General features: G+C 43.8%; 1 protein-coding gene across 6 annotated transcripts in view; it reads left to right on the top strand.

The window, feature by feature from the left end:
• MSH4 (mutS homolog 4) overlaps window positions 1–13,417 on the top strand; it is an 87,243-nt gene that overhangs the window by 14,483 nt on the left and 59,343 nt on the right. For 5 of the 6 annotated variants that reach the window (XM_020968519.2, XM_020968522.2, XM_020968523.2 and 2 more), the window contains exons 4-8: window positions 1,676–1,786; window positions 3,751–3,866; window positions 6,261–6,434; window positions 9,530–9,702; window positions 10,275–10,342. In XM_020968519.2, the coding sequence (XP_020824178.1) occupies window positions 1,676–1,786; window positions 3,751–3,866; window positions 6,261–6,434; window positions 9,530–9,702; window positions 10,275–10,342 (642 nt within the window). The remainder of the gene's footprint in view (window positions 1–1,675; window positions 1,787–3,750; window positions 3,867–6,260; window positions 6,435–9,529; window positions 9,703–10,274; window positions 10,343–13,417) is intronic. The other variant, XM_020968520.2, reaches the window with a different exon arrangement.

The raw sequence follows: 13,417 nt of genomic DNA on the forward strand, positions 1-13,417 counted from the left end.
TTTTGTCTGGTCATGGCTCCTGGGGCCTTGGCGTGGGTGGAGGTGGTAGGAGTTTAGCCTCTGCAGGGAAGAAGAATGTTTGATCTTTAACCACCACGAGGGGGAGAACCTTTGGGCCAAGTGACCACCCCACTTAGAGTTTGTGAAGTGAAGTGAAGAAGAAGAAGGCCAGGAGGAATATTCTCACCTGCCTGAGATTTTGTGAGAGGAGATTTTAGAGCATCCAGAAGAATGTCAGAGTCAGAAGCCTATGGACTAAACTGGGGGCAGTGGAGGAAGCCAATCCAGGAAGAATGGGAAATGCTCAGTAGTGATATTCTGAAGACATAATATAGTGATTAGAAAGAGGAAAAAAAAAAGGGAAGTTATTTGGGGAAAAAAAAAAACAGTATGGATACAAAGAGAACTGCCAGCCAATTTAGATTAAAAAGACATGTGCAGAAAATAGATGTAAGAGTAGATTCCAGAGAGTGCAGCGAGTTCAAAAGCATGGCAGAGCCTGGGAGAATAGTATCGAGTTCTAAAGCTCAGAAGATCAGAGGGGAAAAGAGCAAGGTCAGAGATTGAAAGGACTGTGATGGGACAGTGACCCCTGATGGCAGACACAATTCAGAGCTACTGGCTTCTGGAGAATGACCTCTTGACTTGAGTAGACAGAACAGGAGATGCCCAGTGGGAAGTTGTTAGCCACGATAAGTAAAGACATGATGAGGAGGCACAGCGCCATTAGTGAGCCCAAGTGCCCTGGCCCCGGAGAGCTGCATCTTTGGGTCAGGGGTGTCTGCACATGAGTGATGTCAGGGTACCCCTGAAATATCCAAGTGTGTGCAATGCTGTAAGTGATACTTCTGAGCCTTGTAATGCAAGCTTTCATATGAATAATGAGTGACATTTATGTATTGCTTTAACATTTACAAAGGGCTTTCAGCAACCTGCTTAAACTGGTATCTTAAATATTATTTTCCTATTTTACAGATAAGGAAATTAGGGCTCATGTATTTTAAGTGACTTACTCATGGTTACACAGCTAGTAGAGGAGCTGTGATTTGTCAAGGTTTCTCTAAGAAAAATGAATGTTGTGGTATACCCCGCAGTTTGTCAAGTTCTAACAGTAATACCTTTTCTAATCAGTGAAATCCCTGTGTGTACTAGAAGTCTCGTGCAGGAGGGTAGGCAGCTGCAACATGCCTCTACCCACCAGACATCACCCCAACTTACAAATGATCCTAATGGATTGGAAAGTTTCTGTTGTCCAGATTTGACCCGTCTCTGTGCAACCCTAGACATATTGCTACAAGTAGAGGAGACAGGGCTACAGGGAGAGGATAGGAGGACTCAAGACAAACAAAGCCAAAAACTAATCTAAAGTGAGGTAGTGCATTTGAGAAGCTGGAACATCTTCTCAATGGGGGACTTGAACCCGGGTTGTTTCAGAGTATTTCAAATAGAGTGTAGCCTAACTTGATCACGATGATGTTAGTCTATGTTCACATAAGATACATATGAGACATATTTTAATATGCAGCGGGAAGTTAATATAATTAGTGGAAATGTAAGTAATTGTCTGTTTGGGTTTTTATTTAAAGAGACCTCTTGATGAAAATGATTTTTTTGTGTGATTCAGAATATACCTTAAACTAGTATTTTAAGAAGCTGTTTATGTAAACTTTTTCAGGTAATTACCAAACTAAAAATTTTAGCACCATTGGAAATAATAATGTCTAACACTGCCTGTGTTGTGGGAAATTCGACTAAGCTCTTCACCTTAATTACAGAGAACTTCCAGGTAAATTAAAAAAAAATTTTTTAACATTTAACAGGGATGAAATAAAAGATACATAAAGCTCTATCTTTCATGTTAAGGAGTACAACCACTGGTAGCCTGCATGTGAGGTGTGGTGGATGGGAGCAGGGGTGCTAGCTGAGCTCCCTACTCTAGTTGTAGGGCCCCTTTGCTTAATCCGTGGGCTTCTGCTTCCAGCCTTCTCCTGGATGCTCTAAAATCTCGACTCACAAAATCTCAAGGCAGGTCAGAATATTCCTCCACTTTAGCCTTTTGGAGACTCGGGTTGGCTTAATAGCTGTCTTCAGGTATTTGAAGGCCTATCATACGGGAACAGAGATCCAGTTTGGACTGTTCAGCCTTAAGGGTAGAATTGAGACTAATAGGAGAAGGTGGCAAAGAGGAAAATTTAGGCTAAATGGAAGGAAATCAGTGCTGTCCCCAAGTGGGTTGGGCTGCCTTCTTTGAGAAGGCGCTTCTCCTCAGGGAAGGGCTTTAAAAACTGCCTGGATCATTGCTCTTCAGGTAGATTGAGGGGGGATGGGCTGGATTAGATGACTAATAACATCTTTTACAATTCCAGAATTTTTGATTTATGGTTTTAGGAATAATTGAGAGCTGTGTGAAGGATGTATTGGAGTTAGGTGGGAATTATAGTTGTCCATGTGAGAAATGATGAAGGCCTGAGTCAGTGGAAAGGAGAGGATAGAAATTAGAAATATCCTGGAAGCAGGATTGATGAGACGTGGCAGCTCACTGGCTAGGAGTGTTTAAGGAGAGAGAAGAGTCTCAGATCAATTCGCAAGCATTTATTGTGTCTGCTCTGTACTAGGTACTGTGGTGGGCCATAGACAGCTTGAAAGGTGAGAACTCAAATGACAGGCTGTCCACTGGTCATCTTTTGCTCTTGCTGTTTGATCGACTGACCTTTCCCCCGCCCCCTCAGTCCTGCACTTCTGGGGCACTGCTTGTCAAGTCAAATCAACAAGAATTATTTAAGTGCTTTGGATATAAAGAAAGGTAAAAACCCCAGTCCCTGGTTTCTAGGCCATCACAGCTCACTGGAGACACAAACATGCAAACAGCTGTGGACAAACGTTGTATTCAGGACTAAATGGAGGCAGTCTTATGGGAAGGCAGACTGAGAAAGACTTCTTGCCGAAGACGGGATTTGGTGGAGGCTTGAAGAAAGCCAGGGAAGTCAGAAAGCAGAGACAAAAAAGGGAGAGAGTTCTAGGGGCAGAGGACAGCCAGTGAGAATGCCTGGAAGTGGCAGTGGGAGCATCCTGTGTGAGGGACAGTAAGGAGTCCTTGGATGATGGTGTGTGGCAGGGAGGAAGTGTAAGAAGACTGGAAAGGGAGGAAGGGGCGAGGGTTACATTTGAATCTGGAGGAGATAGGGAGCCATTGGAGCTTACTGAATGTAGGTGTGACAGAGACACATCGGGGCTCCCGGGAGAACTTTGGCAGCTGAGTGGCCAGTGAACTGTGGCTGGAAGAGCTTCGCAGGATGGAGACCAGGCAGTGGCTATTGGGACGGCCCGTTTGTGTTGTCAGCAGGCTGTGGTTGGTGCTGGCCAGTCTTCTTTGGCTGATACGCTCTAGCCTCCTTACGTCTGCCTTTGTGGGGGCCTGTGGAGATGGATGTTCTAGGACCAGGAGCAGTGTAAGAGTGGGAGAAGAGGATTGCATGATCTCCAAGCCCTGGTCTTTATCCCCAAGGATGCTGACAGAAGACCTGAGTCTTCTTGTCCTTGGGTTTCTTTTCCCTTGTAATTTGTCATAGGAAGGAGAGAAAGTAATTTAACTTCCACATTTACGTGTTGGACAATGGATCCTTTTGCTCCAAGACATTAAAAGTTTGGACAGTACTTAAGCAACCCATCCATGTGCTTAAATGGGCTTGAAAGTACAGCAGTGGAACTAGTGTTTGAAGAATCTGTTTTGAGATCACAACTTTCTTTCAGAACGTGACTTTCACTACCATTCAAAGGAAATACTTCAACGAAACTAAAGGGTTAGAGTACATCGAGCAGTTATGCGCAGCAGAATTCAGCACTGTCTTAATGGAGGTTCAGTCCAAGTAAGTATCATTTAGAAACAATATTGACTGTGCAGCTTAAAACGAACATCAAGGTTCACTTAAATGTCCTCACCTCAAGTCTATAAACATCTGCTTCCCCAACTTCTGCCATGATCCACCTCAGCCACACATGGGGATGGTTGCGGTCTTGGTCTTCCCATCGGCCATCCGGGTTCCTTTGCTGTAATAAAGAGCTTTGAAGCTTTTCTGTCCAGCCAGAAACTCTGCTCGTTCCATCTCTCCCTAGGCCTTGCTGCTCTTAAGCTCACTCTTTATCATCACTTCACCCTCCCCTGCATCTTCCCCGTCAGGCTCTTTAAGCGCCATTCACACTCGGCTGCATTTGCCTTCCTGCCTCATCTTGGTCCTGTAGTTAGTTCGGTTTTGTACTGTTGTTTCTCCCGCTTCCTTGTCCCCTTGTCCTGTTTCTGCTCGTACTCTGCTATAACCTCCAATACTTATTTATTACCCCCTCTATCTCTCCCTCCTGCCATATAAATCAACCAACCAATCAGTATTCTTTTATTGAGTGCCTGCTGTACGCCAGGCACTGTGCTAAGTGGTGGGGAGTCAAAAAGAGGTGCTTACAATCTAATGGGCAAGGCAACGTGCAAACCAGAAATACAAAGCAAGCTAAATGCAGGATGAAGAAGAAATAATTAATAGAGAAAAGGCACACCTCCTCCTCTGCTTCCATTCCTATGCTGCAGAATCAAATGTTTCTAGAGGAAGTCACCTAACATGTCATTTTTGTGTGACCTAATTACAACTGGGCCCTCATTGCAGCAAAGCAAATCTTTGATTCTTCTCTGATTTGGGAAAGGAGAATGGGGTCGTGTTTTGGTCATGTTGAGTTTTAGATACCTAGGCAGTATCCAATGGGAAGTGTGCAGTAGGCAGTTGGTGATGAAGGATTGTGGCTCAGGAGAGAGTTTAGGACTGGAATATGTGTTTGGAAGTCAGACAGAGAGAGTCTGTGAGGGTGGACGACATCACAAGGAGAGAAGAGAAAAGGGCTTGTCCAGAGCCTTGCAGGGATGCCCACTTAGGAGGCTGGACTGGACGATGAGCTTGAAAAGGCGATGGAGAAGGAATAGCGAGACAGATGAGAGGGAAACCAGCGGCGAGGAGCATCAGAGTGCAAGGTAGTAGGCGAATGAAAGAAAAGAAGGTGAGGATAAGAAGAGAGAGATGAGCAGTGTAGACAGAGCTTTCTGAGCCGTTGTTAAAAGGATGAGGGAGACTTGGATATTGTCTCCAGTAAAAAGTCCACAGAGGTAGACTGAGGCATGTTCTTGCTGAGCAAGATAACAGTATGTTAATAGGGCACCGAATCTATTAATAAAGGGGTCAGTGGCTTGCCTCCCTTTGTGCCAAGACCCCAAGATGAAGACTGAACTTCTTTTTATGGGGGTAGAACAAAGAATAGGGCAGGATAGGTGACATCGTGGGGTTGAAGACAACATGGCTGGTTGCGTAACTGAGGGGAGGGGAACAATATGATTAGTTGGAAGTTGGTAATTGAGGGGCTACAACAGCCCCCTCCTTCCCTCCTGTGACTAAGAAGTGTTCGTTGTTTGAATCTGCCGGCAAGTTAAAAGATGGTGGCCCAGACCTCTTTGGATAGCAAACCAGATGTCCTTGAAGGAAAGCTTAGCGTGTAAAGATGCCTTGACTCCCTGATGGAGGACAGTAGAATTCTTGGAGGAAAGAGAAGGACTGTGATTAGCAGGAGAGCTGGATTTCTGAACTTAGCCCATTACAGGCCAGCTGAATGGACACAGCTACATTCAGAGATAAGCATGATCCAGGCAGGTACGGGACTGAAGTGATTATAAATAGGATCATTAAAAATGATACAGAATCAATTCAGTCTTCTCAGCTTATTTGTGGGCAGCAGAGGAGCCAGAAGGAAGTGGTAGAGAATTCCAGAGAAAGGGGCTGAGTGGGGTGTCACTGCTGTAGAAAAGATGGGAGGAAATGGACTCCATGCTGTAAACTGAAGGACGGGCTTTGGTGACGAGAAGGGCCACAGCTTCCTCTGAGGAGAGGAGGAGATAGTTCGGAGAGGAAGAGTCCGGGAGAAAAAGGAGCTCACAGAGTGGCCTCTGTGTGGTCAGTGAAGTCTGAGGCAGTGGGACCAAGGGGCGGCCGAGGGTCAAGAGAAAACCGGAACAGTTGTTCATGGTAAAGAGACACCTGGCTCGTGGGATACGGTCAGTGAGTCAGTCAGTCAGTCATGAGTGTTCAGGTAGGAGTTGCTTCTCAAGGTTACCTTGCTTCAGGGAGGTCCCAGCGAGGCATCATGAATTTGTAAAAGAAAGCTTCTCTTTTTTCATTATTCGTTTTTATTATTAAGACTTGTAGAAACATCTTGTGTTGGTTATCTTACAGGTACTACTGTCTGGCAGCTGTTGCTGCTCTGCTGAAATACATGGAATTTATTCAGAATTCAGTGTATGCACCAAAGTCATTGAAGGTTTGTTTCCAGGGCAGTGAGAAGACAGTCATGATAGATTCCTCATCAGCTCAAAACCTCGAATTGTTAGTTAATAATCAGGATTGCAGGTAACATTGTTCCATTTTTAAAAGCCCACAATATCCTTTTAAAAAAACATTGTATTTGCCTAAGGATGTTGCTGATTTAAAGTTCTTTGAACTCTTTGGGGAATGTTGTGTAAATAAATTTTTATCATCATTTAATATTCATTAACCCTTCTAACACATAGCTAAGAGGCAGCTGGCTTTGCGTTAGAAGGACCCAGTTGAAGTTCTGCCTTTGACCTATACTAGCTGTGTGTCTGTAGACAGAATCATTTAACCTTAGACTTCAGACTGCTGAGTAGTTGCTGATGTCCATGGCGGGAGTCTCCACACCAGAAGTTCCCTACACAGATTAAATCACAGATCTGATAGTCTTTCCCTCCTCTCCTCCTTCCACCTTGCTCCTCCAAAAAAGGCATAATTAAATTATGGGTTGTATACCAGAAGAACTAACTCGGTTTTCAGACCCAACTGTGTGTGGATTAATAGCCTGAAGTCATAAACATACTCCTCACCAAGGCAGGAAATTCAGGAAATTACCAGGGCTTATGACGATGAGGAACATAACTCACCCACCTAGAAGCTGCTGGAAGCAGACAGAGCACCCCAGTGATCCCTCTTAAGTCCTAAATAATTTATCTGCAACATTCGGGAGGCTCACTGTAGTCTCTGGGGGCTTTTGGTAACCTGGGTCTTCCCCAAAGCTGTTCTCAGAGGGCATTGCCTCGCTCCTCATTATCATCCCCAACATTTACGTGGTGCTTGGAGGCTTAAACTGCTGCGTGTACGTTATCTCATTTGAACCACAGAAGTTACTATTCCTATCTTTTGTGAGGAAACTTGGGGTGATAGAGGGTGAGGGGCTTGCTCTGGGTCCCAAAGCTTATGAGGCTTTAAATTCAGAAGCAGCAGGCCCACGACAACCACTGAGGAACCTAGTCATGTTGTCAGTGGTCAGGGCAGAGTTCTGTGATGAACAAGGCAAATTTAGAGAGTTTGGGGCTCTGTTTGCAGAAGATATTGGTGAGAGTATAAAATAGGTGAATAAAGAATGGACTGCCCCTGCAGGTTTGGGGGAAGGGGTAGAAATAAAAACAGAAGCTTGCAATTGGCACGTGAGGAACAGGGGTATGAAATAAACAATCAAATAATGGATCAGTTTGGAAAAGTTTGGGGCTCAAATTTTCAGTTATAAATAATGAATAATAATAAATGCTTTACATATGAAATCTCATTTGATCCTCAGTCAATTGAAGTTAGTGTTACAGGTATTATTATCCCCATCTTACAGATGAGAACATTGAGGCTAAGGTGACTTGCATATGGTCACATTGGTAGTAAGTACCTGAGGCAGGATTTCAACCCAAGTCTAACTGAGGCCAGCACTAAATCCACTGTATGATAAACCCTTGTGTTTGGGTTTCATTAAGAGTGAAAAATTCGATGCCATGGATTAAATGCCAGAGGGGGTGATAGGGCAATATAGATGGCTTCTCAACTCAGGCTTCTGCTTATTCCAACAGGAGTTTAGAACTGAGCTATCAAAATTGTGTGATTATTTCTTTAAATTTTTCTTTGCTGGCATGAAGTTCCCTATGGTGAAATCTGTAGGCAGGAAGGTTCATTTTTCGTGGTCTGATGTAAATTTAGAGGCCTAAGTTATCTAAACTAGTTCGTTCTTTGCTTTGTGGTGCTCAGTCTTAATGAGGTAACTCTCAGTTGGTAGAGTGCTGTGTTTGGTTCTGGGCTATAGCAATCTCCATTTCTTCCTTTCTGTGGTCCCTTGGTACCCATGATGTACTTTGCTATGGCCCATGTTGTTAAAGAGCGTACTTCAAGTGTTCCACTCTCTGTTCAGGGCATGGTCCCTGCTTACTGGAGGAGGAGGGTTCATGTTGACCATAGTGCTCCAGTTTCTTCAGGCAAAGTACCTAAAGCCCCTTTCATAAACAATCATCTGGTTGTTCAGTAGATTGGTGTTGGGTCAAGGAATGGTCTTAGCCACCCTTGGTGGTCTCTTTGCTAAATTTGTGAAACTAATTAGTGACCAGGAGCAGCCCCAGCAGAATGTGCAGTGGTACACATCACTGCTTACCCAATCTTACTGTTTAAGGGATTAATTTATACTTTGGGTTTTGTGATCATCATTCCTAAACACTTGCAAATGCTTAGGCAGTGAGAGGAGACAGAAGAGTATATACACATATACACATGCACACAATACACAGGTGAACACATGTGTGTGAATATATACACATATAAACACATGCACACATACAATGTGCGGAGTAAGGTTTCTATACTGGACATACTTAGCATGTGGTTGCTCAAAGGGAACAAAAGGCCAAGTGTGTCTGTACTAAGAATGAGCATCAGGGCTCAGGTGCATTTTGGGCGGAGCTGTTGAAACTTTCTTCATTCTTCTAAGGGCTTGCCCCCATGTTCACCATACCCATCGCTTAGTGATCCCTACCCATACTGAGTAGTTGATAATGGGCCACTTCCTTTGTCCTGCTGTTAGTCAGTTAAAGAAATCAAGGGCCAGAACTGTTCATGAAAGAATTATAGCTGAGCATTGATTTGCTTTTTAGAGATTATTAAAATGACAGTGCCAAAATTTGATCATTTAATTTCTGCTGATGATGAGAATTTCTAGCAGCCCACAAGGTTTTACCTGATCTATGAAAAGTTGTTTTCCCCTCTAGTAATTATTCTACTGAAATGGTCTATATTTAATGGCTCAGACATTTTGTGTTTTGAAATAAATTCCTCTCTAATTACACCCTGTTCCTAGCTTCTTAGAGTATTTGCATTTGTACTGGCCTCAATTGCAAAACATTAGCATTGTTCTTACAAGGAGTGTATAATCGATTCTGTGCCATAATCTGCGGATTTTCATGACCTGGAACAGCACGTACTTACAAACGTGTCAGATTCCAATTAAATAAGTGATAATAATAACTAACATTTACATAGTGTTGCCTGTGTGCCAGGCATTGTGCAAAGTGCTTTCCAGTGATGCAGAGGAATACATTGTAGATTATTACATAGTTTCCTCAGAAGCTTCAATGAATTTTTCCGGACTTTTTTCCTTTGCTGTGCTCCTGATGTCTTCAAAGGAGCAGCCACACTCTCTTTGGTGTTCTCAATCACACCAGAACGCCAGGTGGGAGCCGAAGACTTCGCTCCAACATCCTAGAGCCCCTAACGGATGTTGACACGATCACCATGAGACTGGACTGCGTTGAGGAACTTCTCCAGGAGGAGGAACTCTTTTTTGGTCTTCAGTCAGGTAAAGGAGTATCTTATTCTGGTTATATAAGTACAAGTTTTAAAACTATCCTGGGCTTGTGAGATGTCCCTTTTCCCCTCACCCTACTTTTCTGCTTTTAAAGTAGATAAGGGAGCTTGGGGCTGCACGCTTTGATTTCTGAAAGCAAATCTGTCTTACTTATCACGTCTAACACTACACAGTGCTTTTCACCTACTCTATTTAATAGCATCCTTATCCCTCAGACTACTTCTTTCCAGCCTTTGAATTCTTCTCCCTGATTTCCTCCCCAGTGTTCCAGGGCTACTGAGGAAGAGAAAACAGAGGAAATCCCCAGCCCCAGTTAGTTCTGTCCCTCAGCTGGGCCCTCAGGAGATGGCCACGTCTCCAGTAGTGTCCATCCAAAGCTTCCCCATGTGGGGTCACGGCGGACAACCTGGCCGGCCTTTTGTGTCCATTCAAGTCCGCAGGCATTTGTTTAGTGTCTCTATGTGTAGAGATGCGTATTGGGTTACAAGGACAGACTGGTTTACTGTCACTGTCTTAGTGGAAGCTTAAAAGACTTCTTTGCTCTCCTTTATTTCTTATTCCAGTTATTTCAAGATTTCTGGATACAGAACAGCTGCTTTCGGTTCTTGTACAGATTCCAAAGCAAGACACGGTATGGTAACATGTGTCCTTTTTTTTAAGAAAAAAGTTTCATTAATGCCTTAGAGTAGTAGTTGAAAAGAACCAATACGTTTTATTAAAATCAACTGGTCTTAATATTGCTGTTATTTCCTTGTCCTTTGAGAGGAAAAAGGAAGTGATGATTTTAAAATAAAACCACCTGGTGTAATTGAGGATTCCAGCATCCTGGCCAAGCAGGAATAAGGAGTTAGCTACATAAAACATACGCAGATGACTGTTTTTCAGTGACCAGTTAAGAAAGTGTGGAGTAGGATACACTAAAGTTTCCACAAATGATTTAATCTTTCTTAATTATTTGGAATGTATTTTGGAATTGTACAGTGTCTCAGGTTGTTGTGGGCATCAATACAAAATGGTGATATTTCTGTGTGTGTGCATGGCTAGTACATGTATATGTATTTGCGAGTATTTATTTTTCAAAGTGTACTTGAAGTCAGTTTTCTTTCCAAGAGTCCAGGTTAGTTGGGCTAACAGTCACAGCCAGTCTCCCATGGAGTGTCCTGGGAGTCATTCTTGGCCTTGTGTCATTTAGACTTGCACATGATGCAAAGGTAGGGCAGAGAGCTAGCACGCTGGAAGACAGAGTCAGAAGAGTCATGGGTGAATCTTGTAAGACAAAGTTCAGTGGAGATAAACAGAAAGTCTCATAACTAGGTATAAAAAATAAGCTTCCCAAGCATAATTTGGAGAGGCCTTGCAAGACAGTGTTGTTTTTTGGAAAAGATCTGGAGACTTTTGTGGATTGCAAGCCCAGTGTGAGTCAGCAGTGGGAGGGAGCCACCAAATAAGCCTTCATTAGCGGGGCGTCATTCCAGGAAGGCACCCTGCCCTCATCACACCTCTGGAACACTGTTTGTTTCTGGTCATCACCGTTTAAGAAGGACCCTGAGAAGCTGGAGAGTACAGGAGCTGGGCAGAAAGGGAGGTGAGAGGGCCTCAAGTCCATAGCACATGAGGATTGTTGAAGAACTTGTGCGTTCCTACCCTGGCAAAGACTCAGAGACAGGAGAAGGGCCATCAGGTGGCAGAGGAGGCGTTGGCCTTGTTCTGTTTAACCCTAGAAGGCCAAGCCAGGGATGGTGGGGAGAGGCAGCAGAGAGCCAGATTTGGGCTTGGTGTCACAAACCCCCAACAGCTTCCTGACCGTGAGCACTCCCCTAATGGAGGACCTACAGATTCACCTCAGGGGCTGCTGGGGTCGGCCTCCTTCAAGGTCTTGAAGCATTGGGCGCTTGCCTGCTTGTCCCTGGAGTGTGGTCTGGTGGGACTTCTTTTTGGAGAGGGGCTGGACTAGGTGGAGCTGAGGATGCCTCTGATTCTCTCTGATTCTGAGAGATCTGGTATCTATTGAAGACCTATAATGACCTGAGGAGCATCTGTGGACATAGGGGAGGAAGGTACCAATATAAATATTTTAATTAAAGAACTAGCAAATATTTGAAAAATATTTTAGAAGTTAGAGGTGTCTTCTATCTGTTAAAAGAAAAGGAAGATGATTTAGCACATCAGTATTTTCATATCTAGATGCCCAGAAGACTGATTTGTGGTCAGTGTGCTCTTATTACTCTGTAGATTATGGATTCTGCACATCCCCATCTATACTATAAATTAGCACTAGATAATGAAACCTGTCACAGGACAAGCTGAGAAGCAGATTTTATCCATTGTAGGTATTTCACATGTTTTGTATTCATCAAGAAGGACACAAGGCAAGACTATGGAACACTGAAAAACTCAGAATCTTCAGGAAATGAGTCAGGCATTTTTCTGCTGTCTGCAAATCAAATTAGCACAGTCCTCATTAGTGCAAATTTCTCTGAAGAATCCATAGGTGAAGTTGGCCTTTTGGTAAAGTTATGCAAAGTTCAGTTAATAGAAAATTGAATCAGTTTTACATCTCTTATTTTTGTGCATTTCCACTTAGGATCTTTTAAATGATTGCACTCATGATTTATGATTTTAATATTTTTTAACTTGTGGGCATACCATTATTTTAATACCATTGTATTATATTACTTAAAAAAACCTTAAAGCAATGATAACTCAAAGTATCTATAATTTCAAATGCTGTCATGACATTATTGCTTTTTGAATTGGCATATCCATAACAGCAACAATTTTCTGACGTTAGGATGACAGGCCATTCTTTTTGTACCAGATGCAAAAGCATAGAGGGTAGTGATTCCTAATTTTAGCAGATGTCGGGGTGTGAGTGCACTTCTTTTTCTGTATATGGGAAAAGGAAGCACAGAGTTTGGGGAAATTCCTCAGTTGTATTCTGTCAGCAGAAAGTCCTTGGGAAGTTTTCTTCTGTTACCACAGAGACATATAAGGAAAAGTATGGGGGGAGAAACCCCAGGCTATCACCTGTGTCTCTGCAGGAGCATTTGCCAGGCTACATCTCCCCAGAACTTGTTTCCCATGCTGATGGCATTAGCCTAGAAGCAATGCTATTCCAAAAGTTTTGGGGTCTCTGTTGGGGTCTGAGGACATATATTGATTGCTTACTGTCTTCTCTCTCTCTCTCTCTCTCTCTCTCTCTCTCTCTCTCTCTCTCTCTCTCTCTCTCTCTCTTTCCCTCTCTCCCTTCCCCCATTCCTCCCTCCCTCTGTCCTTCCCTTCCCCCCCATTTTTCTCTCTCCTTCTGCTCCTCTTTCTCTCTGTCCTTCCCCCTTCCCTTCCTCCCTCCACTCTCCCTCTCTTTCTCCATCTCTTCCTCTCTCCCTCTTTCCTTTTCTCTGTCCCTCTCTTCCTCCCCCTTTCCTTCCTCCCTTCTCTCTCTCTCCCCCGTCTTCTTCTCGTCTTCTTGCCCTCCCCTTCCCTTCCTCCCTTCTCTCTCTCTCTCTCTCTCTCTCTCTCTCTCTCTCTCTCTCTCTCTCTCTCTCTCTCTCTCTCTCTCTCTCTATCTCTCTCTCTCTGTCTCCCCCCCTCCCTCTCCCTCTCTCCTTCCCCCTTCTCTTCCTGCCCTCTCTCTCCTTATCTCCTTCTTTCTTTGCCCTTTCTCTCTCCCTCCCTCTTCCCTTCCTCCCTTCCCCTCTCCTCCATC

This window comes from Phascolarctos cinereus, unplaced genomic scaffold, assembly GCF_003287225.1.
Source record: "Phascolarctos cinereus isolate Bilbo 61053 unplaced genomic scaffold, phaCin_HiC Scaffold_5;HRSCAF=322, whole genome shotgun sequence".
Taxonomy (NCBI): domain Eukaryota; kingdom Metazoa; phylum Chordata; class Mammalia; order Diprotodontia; family Phascolarctidae; genus Phascolarctos; species Phascolarctos cinereus.